The sequence below is a fragment of the Abramis brama genome, assembly GCF_963993115.1.
Source record: "Abramis brama genome assembly, chromosome: 18".
NCBI classification, from domain to species: Eukaryota; Metazoa; Chordata; class Actinopteri; order Cypriniformes; family Leuciscidae; genus Abramis; species Abramis brama.
Window position 1 is genome coordinate 20,104,374 of NC_139980.1, and position 16,997 is coordinate 20,121,370.

At 36.3% G+C, this 16,997-nt stretch overlaps 1 protein-coding gene across 2 annotated transcripts in view; it reads right to left on the reverse strand.

Moving 5' to 3' along the window:
• Positions 1–1,149: 1,149 nt before the first annotated feature.
• The window catches only part of ccdc85cb (coiled-coil domain containing 85C, b), a 68,623-nt gene continuing 52,775 nt past the window's right edge, over positions 1,150–16,997 (reverse strand). For both annotated transcript variants that reach the window (XM_084091931.1, XM_084091930.1), the window contains 4 exons: positions 12,625–12,726; positions 8,952–9,044; positions 7,388–7,486; positions 1,150–5,517 (listed from right to left, as the gene is read on the reverse strand). In XM_084091931.1, the coding sequence (XP_083948057.1) occupies positions 5,428–5,517; positions 7,388–7,486; positions 8,952–9,044; positions 12,625–12,726 (384 nt within the window). In that variant the 3' untranslated portion in view covers positions 1,150–5,427. The remainder of the gene's footprint in view (positions 5,518–7,387; positions 7,487–8,951; positions 9,045–12,624; positions 12,727–16,997) is intronic.

Consider the following 16,997-nt stretch of genomic DNA (forward strand, 5'->3'; position numbering starts at 1 on the left):
CAATGGAGTTTCCTGATGGCAGTGGCCTCTTTCAGCAGGATAGTTCAGTGGTTCCCAACCCTGTTCCTGAAGTACATTTCAGACGTCTCGCCAATAAAACACCTGATTCAACTCATTAGCCCTTTAGTAAATACTCCAAGACCTCAGAAGGGCGTGTCAAGATAAGAGAGATATCAAAAATGTGTAGGGTTGGGGCAACCAAAATTGTTCAGGATTGGCTTGCCTTGAGGAACAAGACAAAGAGGTGTTGCTTGGCCTCCATATCTCAATCCGACTGAACATCTGTGGGATGTACTGAACCAAATCCAATCCATACTCGCAACCTGCAGGACTTGAAGGATCTGTTGCTAATGTTTTGGTGCCAGATACTGCAGGACACGTTCAGAGGTCTTGTGGAGTCCATACATTAGAGACGTTTTGGCATCACGAGGGGTACCTACACGATATTAGGCAGGTGGTTTTAATATTGTGGCTGATCAGTGTCTAAAGTGAACACTTTATTATAACTGATTATGACTAAGCAAATGTAATAGTTTATTAAACAGGTCATTAGTTAAAATACATTCATGTCAAAGTTTGATTCATATATTTCTATTTCTATTTGAATGCTCGTGAACTGCTGATCTGTTCATGACTAATAAAGTTATTTGTTCAGTCAGGCTAACTATTTGTTCAATTGAAAACTTGAATAGTTTATCAGAAACTATTCTCATGTCTTTTGTCCTTTGTTTAAATAAATTTGCTCAATGCCTCCTTGTGCATTTGCATTGTGATATTAACGGTATAATGTGTACCTACATAAAAAAAAATATTAAAGTCCCCCTATAGTCAATAATTTTATCCCTTAAAATTCATCTTTGATCACCAAAATGACATAAATGTTTTTTCCTTGGAAAAAAATTATTCATGCCTTAAAATAGTTTGAATGTAACTCTACACCCTTGCCTCATTTAAAATACAAGGTTGTATGAATATGCAAATGGGCCCCGCCTCCAATCACTCACACCAGCTCAGAGATCCACTCTTTGACGATCACACTTTGATCTGATTGGTTACAAGGTAGTTTGTGACGTTAGAAACACCAGCGATTTCAAACCGCGTTTTTAAGACTGTCTTTGGTTCATTGCAGTTTTAAGGAGAAAATGCTCAGCAATGGTGTTGACTTATGAATTTATACATGGTTTGTATTAAAGCATATTAAAAACACCACGTAGATATATAATCAACATTAAAAGCTTGATTTTCACCACAGGAGGACTTTAAAAAAGCAAGCAAGCCCTGAACTAAAATAATTATTTATAAAACTGAAGCTCAAATGACAGTTTTGAACCAACGAATAAGCACTTTTAACAAAAATACAAGATTTATACCTTCTGGAATGCAATGTCCCATATATATCTATTTTTGTTTTATTTAGCAAAAAAAAAAATATATATACAAATAAAAAATAATAGGTGTTTACTAAGCATTTTGGAAAGCATTCACATAATTAAAAATCTGTGGTCATAATACAGTGATTACCAAAAGCTACCAACGTTCAAATGTTGTTTTGGTTTGAATTTTGTGAGGTTGTCAATGAGATTAAATGAGTGTGAAAATAAGTAATTTACCCTTATTGCCATTAGGGGGCACAATTCTCAAACATTTATTTAATTATCTTGCATTGGCGTGTGAACTAGAACCAAGTTTCACATTGGACATCAAGTGGCAACCCACTGTACCAAAATATATACCAAAATACGCAGCCAATAATTCACCAAAGAAATGTGGTAAGCACAAACCATGTCACAAACCGCTGTTTAATGTAAGTGTTATTTATAAAAACTTAATTTAGCAAGTGACATAAATCTGCACCTCACTTTTGACAGCAACAACTATGCACAAAATACATTTAGCTGCATTTAGCAGTATTTTTCCCCACTGTTTTTGGAAACCTTATCAGATCAGCCTTGTGACCCATTTTCAGTCACAACCCACCATTTGAAAACCACTGAACTAAATATGCTACATAAAGTATGTTTAGTAGTTGATCTTCAATTTATTGGATTAGTTTCTAGACACTTGTTGCTACAAAGAGTATAAAGTCATTGTAAAACTGTTTTTTCACATCGATGATTCCACACGGCCCAGATGTGGGCCGGATCTGGGCCGACACTATGTTGCTGTCTGGGCGGAACTGAAGTTGTTTTATAATTGATGATCTTTTGTAAACATTGACACTGTTAAAATGGTTTATTACTGTAAAGTTGCTTTGAAACAGTCTGTATTGTCTACATAAATAAACGTGACGAGTCAAAGCAATAGTTTATTTTATTGACAAAATCGACCTGGTTCACTTTGTACAACTTTTTTCTTTACATCTCTGCCATAAAATATCACCCCGACATCTCCTGCAGCCATGCTTGCACCTATTAATACTGAAAACAGGATAAATCTCAAGAGGTTTTACACAATAAAACAACACAGGGTATAGGTGCATATAGGTTTCAAACAAAACCTCGTGCACAAAAGAGGCGGGACATGAGCCAAATAAAATCATCCCCCCCAAAAAATATATCATGGCTTTGTGTTCAGACCATTTCCCAAGAGAATCTGAATAGGATCTGTTTGCAACTCCTTTCATTAACAACAGTAAGTTCTCATGTTTGTGACACAGGTGGGTCAAAACTCATGCCAGCCAATCAAATGCACTCTTCCCTAAAGAGAAAACACCTCTGATCAATTTGACTCTTTCTTAAGACATTTTTTGGCTATGTTCAGAATAGCTTACTAACATATTTCTCTTGTAATTTTTGCTATATATATTTAACAAAATGTAGTATACAACAAAGAAGACATTTCACAAAATTGTATCCCACAATGCAGTGTGTTCAACCTTCCATTGGTAGCATGAAGATTGAACTGGAATTAGCTGCAATTTATTTGAATATGAAATATCCCAGACAGCAACATAGTGTCGGCCCAGATCTGGCCCACATCTGGTACACGTTAAATCCACACGTACCAGATGTGGACCGGATCTGGGCCGACACTATATTCCTGTCTGGGATATTTATTTGAATTTTCCATATGACAGTACTAATGTTTATGGTTGTATGTGTATTGTTTAACATACTGTTAGCTTTTTTAACATTTCATATTTTTAACATATACATATATATATATATATATATATATATATTAGTATTCAGCATATATTGCACAATAACCAGTATGCTAGTATTGCATTCTGAACACAGCCTTAGTATTTCAGTTATAAGCATGCCTGTTTTACAACTTGGTTAGCTCAGTAGTTTATATGGAAAAGTATAAGGAAAAAGAGACTCACATACATACATTAAACTGTTGCCGACATGCATTTATATTAGCTGAACATCACTTGCTATATCCAGACCTTGACCACTACTTAGGATTGATGCTTGTTCTCTGCCGAATAGCAGGCCCTGCCTGCAGACTTTTGAGGGTAAATGTGTGGAATTTAAACATAAAATGTGTTATATAGTGCTGAAAGTGCTACACTACACATTAATAACTGAAAACATTATCAAATTAGCCATGATACTGAATAATCCAACAAGCAAAGGGTGGGAAACATGGTTTGTGAATTGCATGAGGATAATTTTTCATTCAAAATAACTGACAGGGACAGAGAATCTCCCTGCAACAACTGCCTAAATACCTTGAAGATGAAAATGCTTGATGAGTGCAGTTTTCTTTCCTGGGGTGAAGTATTAAATTCTGACTTTATTAAGACATAGACCTCCTTCACCGTTTACCCTTATGTGCCATGCATTCATGTGAAGTCAAAGCAGTGCGTGGCATGTGTGGTGTGCAGTGTTGGGGAAAGTTACTTTTAAAAAGTAGTTACAATATAGCATTACTTCCTAAAAAGTAACTAATTGTAAATTAGTTACTTTTTAGGAAAATGAATTGAAAGTAATTGCGTTACTTTTTCTCACCTGGGTTGTGCTTGCTTGTTTGTTTTTTAATAAAAATAAAAAATAAAAAAAAAGTTTCTATTTTTGGCAATGTTAAGGTCCCTTCATACCAGAAGTGAAATGAATAAGCCTCAGGCTGAAGAAAATGCAAATTCACTTCTGTACAATAGGGGCGCAGCTCCAACAATCTGATTACGTAACTCGCGTTACTTGTAATGCGTTACTACCCCCAACACTGGAGATGAGTTATGCCTTGACCTGCATCACATGAAAAGGCCTTCAGAAGTCTTAGATTTTAAGGTTAATAAGGTTAAGGTTGAACCGGACAGCTTAGATCTTTAAACATTAGGTTAGGACAATGATTTCTGTCAATATATTAGTCTTGACTGTTAATGGATCAATAAAAATGGACTGGAGTGTCATTCTCAACCAACTGTAATCATCTACTTAAACAGAAAGGCTGGAAAAAAGGACAAATACATTGTTTCAGACACATGATTTACATATGATTTACACTTGTAATTTCCCCAGACCTGAGAGTCGTGATTGTCAAGAATGCACAGCATACCGTTTTAAAATTTGACATCTTAAACATATAAAACCAATGAATTTCAGTTGTGACCGACAACTTTTTTTTAAATACAGGAAGAGGGAAAAATCATATTTAGCATGTATTGTGCTGCTATTGTGTCTCAGTTGCACTGTCTAAAAAGTGTTGCGCTGTTAAGAAACCCCATTCGCTATTGAGTTAAAAACAGCCACTAGAAAAAGTAAAAAGACAACATAATAATAAAGTGATTTAAAGCTTATGTACATATCTTACATTGTCTTTCAGAGTCATTTCTGCACCAGAACACAGTGGAGTGAGTGAGTCTTATCTGGTGTCGCCCACTTTGCTCTGAAAGTTTGATGGACCCAACTTTGTCTAGAAGGACACAATAAGGAGTTTTCTGACATCACTGTTATGTAAAAGAATAAGAAAAGAAAAGAAAAAAACGGTAAAAAAATACAGATGAGGCAAACTGACCAAACATGACTAGCCAGTCATAAACACTTCATGGGCCTTGTCCCAAATTACACCGTCCTTTGTGGAGTCTACATTTGACCGCATTGACTGTTGGGTAACTGCCAATGACTGTTGGCTCATAGAGGATGTGTCATTTGGGCCAAGGCCATAAAGTCAAACAAGATCCATCACGGAAATAAAGAAATTATAATTAATAGTCAAACACTGTTATTTAAATGTGGATTATTGCTTTGAATGTTCACTGATTCACTGAATACAAAACATGGCTACTATCTGAAAACTGGTGTGGAGTGATCCAACGTCAATGGCAAGTTCGACTCCAAATGACTTGACATGGAAGATGGTTGTGGACAGGAGTGTTCGTGTTGCCCGTTGTTCCTGTAAGCAGTTTCTCAGTTTGGCCCTGCTGGAGTTTCATGTTGGATGAACAGGAGGAGGAACGTTCCTCGTGTGCTAGAGCTGCTATAGAGGACCTTTGAACTGATTCCCAGAGAGCTGCTGTCGTACGGACGGCTTTGATCCTGCTGCGTCGCCCAGCTTTCGCCACACCACCTGAACACAAAGAGGCCAGTCACAAAACAGCTGCTCTATGGCAGCCCACAACCTGCCTCTTAAAACACCTTATCATTCTTCAGTCCTTTCTATGTAAATTAGGCTCATATATAATTTGTAGCCTATAATTAGGGATGCACTAACTACTGTTTTTACCAAAACAGTGGATATTCAATAACATTTTGTCTAAATAAACTAAATTTATGCATCACAATGGTACAGTGAAAGACGGATTTTCATTCTGAGATTTGAAATTAAAGATTACAGTGAAAAGTGTTATTTGTGTTTTAAAGTGAGTATTAGGTAACGGAAAAGATAATCTAAGGGGGCATTTTCAACTAAAACTGGATAATTTTTTATGCGTTTTGGACGTTCATTTACACGACAACGGCGTTTTGGGGGCCTGAAAATGTAAACTTTTGAAAAGGGGTTTTAAAGTGCTCTTTTTTGTAAACAATACTGTTATCGTCTCCGTGTAAACTACAAAAATGCAAATTTGTGAAAACGGTGACGTCATGCGCATGCGTATTACGTGTTCAGTCTATAGGCGTGTAGTGTTTCTTTACAAAGTGACATCGCCAACTTCTGGCCAGGCATGAATAATACAGCATTTTTAGTCGTCGGATCCGTGTGAACGGGGATCGTTTTGACAACATGGTCGTCTATATACGCAAAATGCAATAGAAAAACATTTCTGTTTTTAGTACATCGTTGTCGTGTAAACGTACCGTTTTGAGGATACGTACTAAAAACAGAAAAGTAAAATCAAGGGAAAATGAGCAAGCACAATTAAATTAACATCGACCGTTTAAATAAAAAAATAGTAATATTGGCTGATAACCCATGTGATACAGATATAGTGTGCATCCTAATTATATATTTTATATATATATATATATATATATAAATATATTGCGCCTTATTCACAAAAGTCACTGCTATTAGTCTAGCATATTTAACACTATTACCACCCACAGAAAGAAAGTAAAAACAAGCCCAAACATCAATCCATCCAGAACTCTTATGAACAGTGTTGGCAATGGGGTTAAAGGCCAGGCGTCTCCAGGTGAGAAGCACAGAGGTGTTATTGTGAGCCAGATATCCGAGCTGGATTCCTTCATTCCCACATTCCACAGTGGGGCCCAACAAACAGATCAAACTATTGGCTCAAGCTATCAAGAGCTCTGAGTATCAACCTGTCCATTAACTGACCCTTCCAAAAGCTGCACTCACTTGGTAACACTTCCTTGTGAAGGGAAGCTTTACAGAACATTCAGTAGAAATGAACTGGACATGTCCGTGGATTTTAAGTAAAATGTGCTTAAAAAGTACAAATTGAGTGATTTTAAGTAAAATTGATGGGCTGAATTGGTGTAATACATTTTTCTCTTCCATTTTTCTTTAAACATTTAAATTATGCTATAATCATGCAGACTTAACAAAGAGTCAACTGAATGAATGAAGTCATTGAAGTATTTGGATTACTTATGTTTCAGAGCGCCTGAGAGAGCTAAAGGCCCATTCACACCAAGAACGATAACTATAAAGATAACTATATTAGTGTCTACAACAGCGGACGATATCGTTCTATTTATTCTAACCCTCCTGCAGTTTTATCGTCTGTCGCTTTAAATGCTCGAGCTCTTTAAAGCAGGATGGATTCTGATTGGCTGTCAATGTTTATTTCATCATTCATCAGCTGGAAAAACAAAATCGTTTCTCTGTGATGTTATCATTATAGTTGTGTGGACTCCGCTATTCTTTTATATTTTAAACGTTTTTTAGAACTATATCTTTATCATTGTCGTTAAAGTTATCGTGCTTCGTGTGAATGGTTCTATTACAGACAAAAATCAAGATAAACACTCACGTTGCACATCTCTCGCACTATGGCTTTCTCGTTCTCATTCAGGTCTTCCTCACTTTCTTCTGGAAGCTTCTTGTCCAGATTATCATGAACCTCCAGAACCTGTTAATACATGGTCAAGAGCATTTTTTAAACCAACTCATATAGTCACATACTGTACAACTGCTGATGTAATTTCCTGCAAAAGAGGGACAAATACTAAAGCAAACATTTTATTTTAACATTTCTCTCAAAATATTATGTTGAAAATACATTTAATAACTCAAAAAAGTATTAAATTAGAAAAAGGGACATTTTATCTAAAAATAAAAATTCTTACATTTACTCGGTCCAAACCATTAAGACTTTTGTTCTTTAGAAGACAAACTTCATTGGTTCTCATGTTTTTGAGGTTCTGTTTATCATATTTGATGTGTTGATTGTTTATATTGCCTTCAGAACTGCCTTAATTCTTTGTGGCACAGATTCAACAAGGTGCTGCAAACATTCCTCAAAGATTTTGTTCCATATTGATATGAAAGCATCACACGTGCAAATCTCCGGTTCCTCCACATCCCAAAGAAAGCTCTATTTGATTGAGATCTGGTGACTGTGGAGGCCATTTGAGTATATATGAACTTATTGTCATGTTCAAGAAACCAGTATGAGAGTATTTGAGCTTTGTGACATGCGTGTTATCCTGCTGGAAGTATCTATCAGAAGATGGTACACTGTGGCCATAAAGGGATGGAGATGGTCAGCAACAATACTCAGGTAAACTGTGGCGTTTAAACGATGATCAGTTGGTGGTACTAAGAGAGACAAAGTGTGTCAAGAAAATCTCCTCCACATCATTACACCACCAGCAGCCTGAACTGTTGATACAAGGCAGGATGGATCCATGATTTCATGTTGTTTACGCCAAATTCTGACCCGATCATCTGAATGTCACAGCATAAATCGAGACTCATCAGACCAGGCAACATGTTTTCAATCTTCTATTGTCTAATTTTGGTGATCCTGCGTGAATTATAGTCTCAGTTTCTGTTCTTATCTGACAGGAGGGTCACCGGTGTGTTTCTGTTGCTGTAGCTCTTCTGCTTCAATGTGTGTTCAGAGATGCTCTCGATCTGCAGACCTCGGTTGTAACGAGTGGTTATTTGAGTTATTGTTGCCTTTCTATCAGCTCGAACCAATCTGGCCTCTGGCATCAACAAGGCATTTTCACCCACTGGATATTTTCTCTTTTTCAGGCCATTCTCTGTAAACCCTAGAGATGGTTGTGTGTGAAAATCCAAGTAGATCAGCAGTTTCTGAAATACTCAGACCAGCCTGTCTGGCACTAACAACCACACATGTTCATAGTCACTTAAATCACCTTTCTTTCCCATTCTGATGCTCATATTAATCTTCAGCAGATCGTCTTGATCATCTACATGCCTAAATACATTGATTTGCTACCATGTGATTGGCTGATTAGATGTTTGCGTTAACAAGCAGTTGAACAGGTGTACCTAATAAAGTGGCCGGTGAGTGTATGTATATATATGCTATTAGATAATGTGTGTGAGTGTGGTAATGTATGTACCTTCATTGCATGAACCACAGCTTCAGGTTTCTGTACAGATGAGATAAACCCAGTGGAGGGAGAAGATTCACTGGTCTGTAGTCGTCCAGTTCCCTGGAGAGGAGAACGCATGGGGTGGTCAGTTGCTCCTGGACAACATTATGGTTAAAGGACCATGGTACTCCCATGGTACATCATATTTTTTTATGGCATCATGGTGTACAAATTGTGGCCAGTATGATTTTTTTAAAGCAATTAATACTTTTATTCAGCAAGCATGAATACAGTTGCTCAAAATTGACAGTAAACACTTACATTGTTACAAACAATTATATTATTATTATATTATAATTCTTGAGAACAGCATGACTACATTGGTTCACCAGTTAGACCAGCACGATATTATTTCTTTTCTTTATACTTCTTTAACACCAACTTGTTGAATATGATTCAAGTCCTGTGACTCATTGCTTTAATTGCTGGTTTGTTATAAATAAAATTATAATTTCAGGGTTGACTCCTGCCTTATTGTAACTACCTTTCAAACCAAATCTACGCCCTTGTTGTAAAAGATAAGGCCACAACATAAAAAATATAAAAGCATCCTCCCAGACAGCAACATAGTGTCGGCCCAGATCTGGCCCACATCTGGTACACGACGGCCCAGATCTGGGCCGACAGTACTGTATGTTGCTGTCTGGACTGCTGGAAAAATCAGCTAAACTACTGAAACACGGTACTTGGTTTATAGCTGGTCATTAGTGGGTCAAGTTTGGTTTAAGTGGTTTACCAGCTAAACTAGAGAGAGGTAAAGTGTAACCAAGAGTTTTGTAGAATCTGATGCTTCGCCATTCAAGTACACAGGAGCGAAGATAACAGCTCAGTAGACCGACTCTTTTTTTGTCAGACTACCTCAGACTATTTCGATACGAGGCTAAGCTGGTAGATCTTTTTGGATCTACCATGCATATATGCACCATGGTCCTGTTCTCATTGGTGATATATTGACTAATACATCATTGTTAATTAACCGTCTCTACTCAGAGATATGAGGATCATTCATAATGAAAACTACATTCCATCTAAAACATTCATCTTAGCTCAACATTGCACACACAGCCCAGACAGCTGTGGAGGACAAAAAGCCCCTGGTTGTGTTTAATCATTCATACTGCACGAAGAGAGCCGGACATGATCTGCATACATTCATACTGACGATGGCCACAAAACAGCCCATTTAAAAACGTTCTTGAACAGAAAATGATGGGGGAAAAGCGCTTATGTGTTGTGCTGTGTGCCGTGTTAATGATGATCTAATAAGTATCTAATACACTTTGCTACGTGTTTCATGAGAGAGCTTATCAATCAAACTCTTCTGGAAGGAACGCTTCATAATATGAGATTGTTTCCATGGAAACACCAGAAAACTATTTTCAAATGGTTGAATATAGTCATTCTCACTCTAATTAGAGATAAGAGATAAAAAGATATTTTGCGCCAATCTCCCAGGAAGTGACGATTTTGTTTTCTTGAATGCATGGAATAGAAACGCTGCTTTGTTCGCAAATGCTTTATGCGATAGTCCAATGTTGTGCATTACTTAAATACACAACTGGATGGAAACCATGGTTAATCTTGTCAACAAAATTTAAACTGAAAATCAGTTGAAACTTTTATCAGTTGACGCATTATACTTATAATTTAACTAGTTCAATTAAACCATAATGTTGATGAAAATATGACAAGTGAAAAATTACCTTGCACTAACAATGGTTTTAGAATAATAAGAAAAATCCTTTAAAAATAATTGTATGATGAGCTAAAAGAGTGTAATATCGCTTTGCTAACAGGTTAACTAGCTCACTCAGCCACATCCTTTTTGCATGAGATTAATCAACAATATTCACAACATCAACATACTACAATGCACTTGCAATATGTAGTATTGCAAACAGTCTCTCAAACACACAAAAAAACAAATATGTCTCTAAAGGAACTCACAACACTTTAAAAAATTTGCTAATACTTCAGTAAACTCATTATTTCATGGTATTATTTTCAAATAAAATGTGTATATAATCATTAATTCTGTGATTCAAAGTAATTAAATTAAATTAGCTGAGATTAGCTGCCTTTAATTATCATATACCTGATAAACCATCAGATAATCTAGCACTACACACAAAACAATGCGGTGCGATGGTATTGTGAGATGCTTTTGTTCAAACCACACATTGATTGGATGTGACACCAACAATCTATAAAACGCGAAAGGTCAAATGGAATTAAATGGGAGCTTAACCTGTTTTCTCAGTGGAGATGCTGAGTCAAAACAATTTAAAGAAATTCAATTCAAGCTCTACATTAACGTTATAAAGAATTTCAGCTGACAATGGAGATTTTCAAGCAAGCCTCCCACATAAAACACACCGGCGAGACTTCCTGTGCACTGGCTAAAGGCTCATTAGCATTTCCTTTTATTCATCAGATTTTTCAGCATATAGTTCTGCTAATTTTCCAGGCGCCAATTAAAGAAAAAAAAGTTTTCAAAGATATGAAAAGGGCTTCCGGTTCCATACAGGAAAAGCCTAAAGCGAAGTACAACAGATGAAAGTTTTGACGTACTAAGGATCTCCTTTTTTCACAAAGAATCGTGCCAAACTGATTAAGCTGAACTTCCTTGTTATAATAATCTCTGTGTGTTCTATGATATCTGGTTTGATCAATTTTTTTGGGCTGCCAGTGCCAATTGATTACAAATTTAAATCTAATTAACTGCATAATTAAATACATGCCGATTTATTACCTGAATTAAACACTTCAATATTTACTGAGAAAAGCCCCCAAAAGTAGGTTATTTGAAGACATTTTTTTTGACAGTTTTATTTCATATCATTTATAGACAGTTTTACTTCATATCATTGAACATAATCCCATCCCTCGCCTACAATCCACAGCAATTTAATTGTTTGTTCAGAATCGAATAAAGTCACTCAGGACATGTTCTTCTATTCCAGCTGTGCTACTTTTAACTGTATGCACACATTTAGACTGACTTGATTAATTATGTAATTTTTTTTATCACTTTTTTTATTCACATTACCATATTTTCCAGAAAATAAGTCACACCTAAAAACTGCATTGTTGAGAGAAAATACACACGCAGATAAGTCGCATCGGTGTATTAGTCACATGTTATTATTACATTCAAAAAGAATGTAAAATACCAGTAAAAAAAACATTTACAAACATAAACACTATAAACATATTTTTTAGTTCCCCTCACGCCACAACAAATCCTTAAAATTTAAAGAAGTGAAAATAAAACAGGAATGAAAAATAGAAGTCTAAAACAAACATAAATATTAGTGGCATTTATTATGAACAACACTTGTTATAAAAGCCAAGCCTAAATTAATTTATTTAAAGCAAAACAGAAACTACAGGCATGTGGGAATTGAGCTACAAATAAACTCATGTACCTCTCATTTGGCACTAATCCAAATGTGAGTTTTGCGCAGTTTTGCTTGGTTGATGTCAACTGCATTATATAAGTTGCTTTGGAATATAAGTCGCCGCACATTGATGTAGTTTTAGAGATTTTGATAAAAAACTTGACTTGTATTCTGGAAAATATGGTAACAGCAGTTAACTTAGATGCTTTCTGTGCAGTGGGTTGGAGAGGATCACTCACATTCAGCAGAGCCTCGTGCCTCTGGGGGAGCGAGGACAGCTGCGACTCCGAGCGGTACAGGGTTGTGCCTTTACGCAGGACACGCAGGTCTCCTGGATTACACTGGATGGAAACAGAGCATATTAAACATTCCATCAAACAAAACATACTTCACTGTTATCAATGAATATAATAGTGGAAAGTTAAAAAGTGGGAGAAATATAGTTTTGTAAGTCACAGCCTGTATGAGGAAAGAGGAGACAGGTCACTTGTAGAAAAAGTATTGAGAGAAAGTGGGAATCTCTGCTTCAATTAAAAAAGAATTGTTAAAAATCAGCTGTTTATTTACTCTTGACTAGATCTTGGCTTGGTGGGCTAGTTTGGAAATGTTATTGAAACATATCCTTGAAAAAAAGATTTAGAGATTTTGGTCTTTTCCCATTCAAACAAATAAGCTGTACAGTTACCAAAGGGGTTTCCAAGATGGCCGCTGAGTGAACTGACTAGCCTTAAAAGGTCTATTCAAATGTCTATTGTATTCAAAGTCGCATTACTACCCTCGATCAGAACAAACTCACACACAGCTTCCTGTAGGTATTCTTGTCCATATAAAGCTGCTGTAATAGAGACACCCACAGGCTCCAGCTGGCATCATCTCTAATCACCAGTGATCCTTATGACATTTTCAATGTCTTGCTTTCATGTCCTCTGAATGCATGTGATTACTGTAAGAAGACCTATAAATAACTCTGTCACTCTCTTTCAGAAGAGAAACTGTGTTTTCAGTGGCTGCAAGGAAGATGTGAACTTCACATTTGCCTGCAAACTAAACATACTGTCTCGCCCACTAACCATTCATGGTATTTAGGACACCTTGATGCAGCACTGATGTACTATTTTGTACAAGTACAATTTTGTTTGTATGCAGTTTGTGTAGAATTTGATGAAGAATGTTGATCAAACTTGGCAAAAAAATAATAAAATAAAAAATAAAATAATAATAATAATAATAAATATAGCTGCAAGCAGCAATTACCGGGGCCAGGCAGAATAAGACGACAAGACATGCCAACATGTCTGAAAGTGTCAGACCAACTGCAACAATGAGCAATTAAAGACTTTAACCCTCTGAGGTCGACAAACGCGCGGGCGCGTTTTGCCGGATTTTCTCCACATTGTAGCACTATAAACTTAAATTACTCCATCATTTATGGTCATACAGAAAAAAGAAATATAAAAAAAGAATCTGTGATATTTCTCCTTTTGTATGTGTCCACTTACAATCAAAGCAAAACATTGTGCTTTTGTAAACTAAAGAAAATAAACAGGGTGTGCGTTCTGCCTCTCTGTCGCGGTGAACTTTTTTTTCTTGAGCACGTCTATAAACTGAAACAAAACTCAGCGAATACTTGTCACACATTTATGAGCCATATACCTTTATAAACATTTAAGTGTGTACTTTTAAATAATCGGATTCAAAACGAAAACAAATATTCTCTGTTTACGTAATTTGTATAAAACCAACAAGATGTCCAGCTTCTCAAACGCTTGCTCATTACAGTTAATTTGGCCACGCCTACTCGCGCAAAAGATATTCACATGCAAATCTCCACATGGAACGCGAACGCGCTCGTTACCTCAACAACAAAACACTTCACTTCACTTTTCGTCGAGTTTGAAAGACGTGCCTGAGCTTACATTGGATTTAGGCTACCTCAGAAGAAGAAGAACGCGATCTGAAGACAAGAAAGATAAGGTAAGAAATTCTTACATAGCCTAGTTTGTTATTGTTGCATACATGTCACGTTGCAGTTGAACTGTTGCTAGATATATGGGGAATATTATAATATTTAGACCCGTGTTTACTGTGTTTGTGGATATCTGCTCAAACATAGATATGTTTATGGTAACCATAATGTTTTATATTTGAGCGTGATCGCGTTTGAATGTATCATATTTTGCAAGCGATCGCGTTTGAATGTATCATATTTTGGATGAAAGCAAAACGCACCAAACGGCTTCATGTTTTTATTATTATCTCATTTCATATCATCATAACGGATGGAAACATTTGAAGTAACATGATAATCAATATATTTTTCTCTAGCTTAGTTGTTACTGAAATCTTTTGGAAGATTTATAGGCTGCTATAGGTTATTTATTGTTATTATTATTTTATCCGCACTGCGCATATACCTTATGCCTACAAGGCACAACAAACCTGGTGTTCATTATATTATATATCGTTGGAAACGTGTGTGTGTGTGTGTGTGTGTGTGTGTATTCTGTGAATTTTAAAAAGGAATTTTAAAAAGCAATTTTAACCAGAAAAATCTAATATTTATTTCCAAAATCGTGCAGGCCTTTCTCTTGATATCAGTATGTTCACTTTTTTTTTTCCAGGTCCCAGATGCCACTGAGGACTTCAACATTCACATGAGTCTCAGTACGTGAACATGGTAAAGTGAAAATATTGGAAATGAAAGGTATGTACAGTGTTTTTAGGAATGGCACAAAGGTCTCTGTCTTTGAAGTGCTTTTTTGGCATTTGTTGTGAATCTTTGGATTATGTTGTGTTGTAAATAAATCCAAACAATTTAAAAGCCATTCTTTTTTAAATCTCTTCATTTACAGTATTGTGCAAGGTTGACCAGAATGACAGGGCCTGATAGCTCCTAATAGGGCCGTTAGGGGAGGTTCTTTGTCTTTCTCAGGTGAGAAAAGCTTACATATTAATGAGCTCTCGCATAAGGCTTTTTCACACAAAACACGTCGTAAAATTTTTAAATCAATATATTGTCTTATCTGAATGAGCAGTCAGGGTGATTTTCACATAGTTTTGCAGCAAATATTCTAGGCTACGTCATACAATTTTCAAAAGTCTTGTGAAGAAATAATCAGTATGGGTTTCATGGCCTTATTTCAGTGAGAATTTTTTTTTGTATTTTCAAAAACCACGCATAAATGTCATTATCTCAAAACTACAAACTTTTACATACATGCTGTTGATATATTATTGTAGCAGAGTTTGTGCTGAATACAGTGTAATTAGACTTTAGCCATGAAAATGTCACAAGTAACAGATATAACCAGAAATGTCAGAGCATGTCAGAACACCTCCAGGGCCCAGAAAACAGCTCAGACCTCAGAGGGTTAAAGAGGATTTTATGCAAAATGCCTGAAAAATCATAGAAACAATAATTAAAAATATGATTTTATGGATTATCACTTTCGACCAATAGGTGGCGCAGTTACAAAACTGATGTGATGTGGTCAGAGTGAAGTGACAATGACACATACAAAGTTTGGTGTTAATATGTCAAGGCATTGCAGAGATAAAGCCTGAATAGTGCTATTAGCATCATGCCTCAACTTTGCTGCTGCGCTATACGAAAACGGTTTCGTCTATCGACACGAAATCCATAACTTTTAGTCGGCACGGTCTGGAGATGATACGATTCGATTTTGGTGAAAATCGGACAAACGGTCTAGGAGGAGTTCGAAAAAGTAGGTTTTGACTGAAAATCAAGATGGCGGACAGGAAGTTCGGCCAAATAAGGAAAACTTGGTATCTATGTTCTCGGCTTGACCCAAGGAATCTATTAAGACCAGTGGCATTTCAATAGCCAGATATATTCAAAAGTTATTAGCCTTTTTGGAAATTTTGTTATAACTTTTGACCACTAGGTGGCGCTGTTTCGAAATATTTTGAGTACCTTCAGGGGATGGTGCTGAAGGCACATTCTGAGTTTCGTAATATTACACCAATGCATTTGTTTAGTATAGCATTTTATTTCACAAAACTGTATTGAAGTCAATGGGAATTTCATGTTTTGTTCTATTATAGCGCCACCAAGAGGCTCAGTCCCACATTTTTTTTTTATGTGTCCTCAGAGTGAGCCCATACATATGTGTGTCAATTTTGGTGAAAATATCTCAATTCACTTCAGAGTTATAGACATTTATATGGAAAAACACGTAAAAAATGACTGACACATGACTTTGATTGAATTTTACTACCCCTTACTATCAATATTTTCGCATTTGGGCATTGGCATATAGTTAACAAGCTATGATTCCAAACTTCTGACGGTGGTTTCGTCTCGATCGGACAAACGGTTTCAAAGATATCGCCTAATGTTTTATAAGCACTAAATCACAACGCTACACAAACTGTAAAGCGAAACCTAGCATGTTTGGTATCGTTGGACTCGGCAACGATTCAGGAGTCGAATGAGATGAGTTTCGTGAAAATAATTCGATCACACCCAAAGTTATAAGCATTTGGAAGAAAAAAATTCACCACTAGGTGGCGCTGTTTCAAAACTTCTCACGCTCCTTCAGGACATCGTGATGATGACCCATACCAAGTTTCGTAACAATTCGTTCATGCA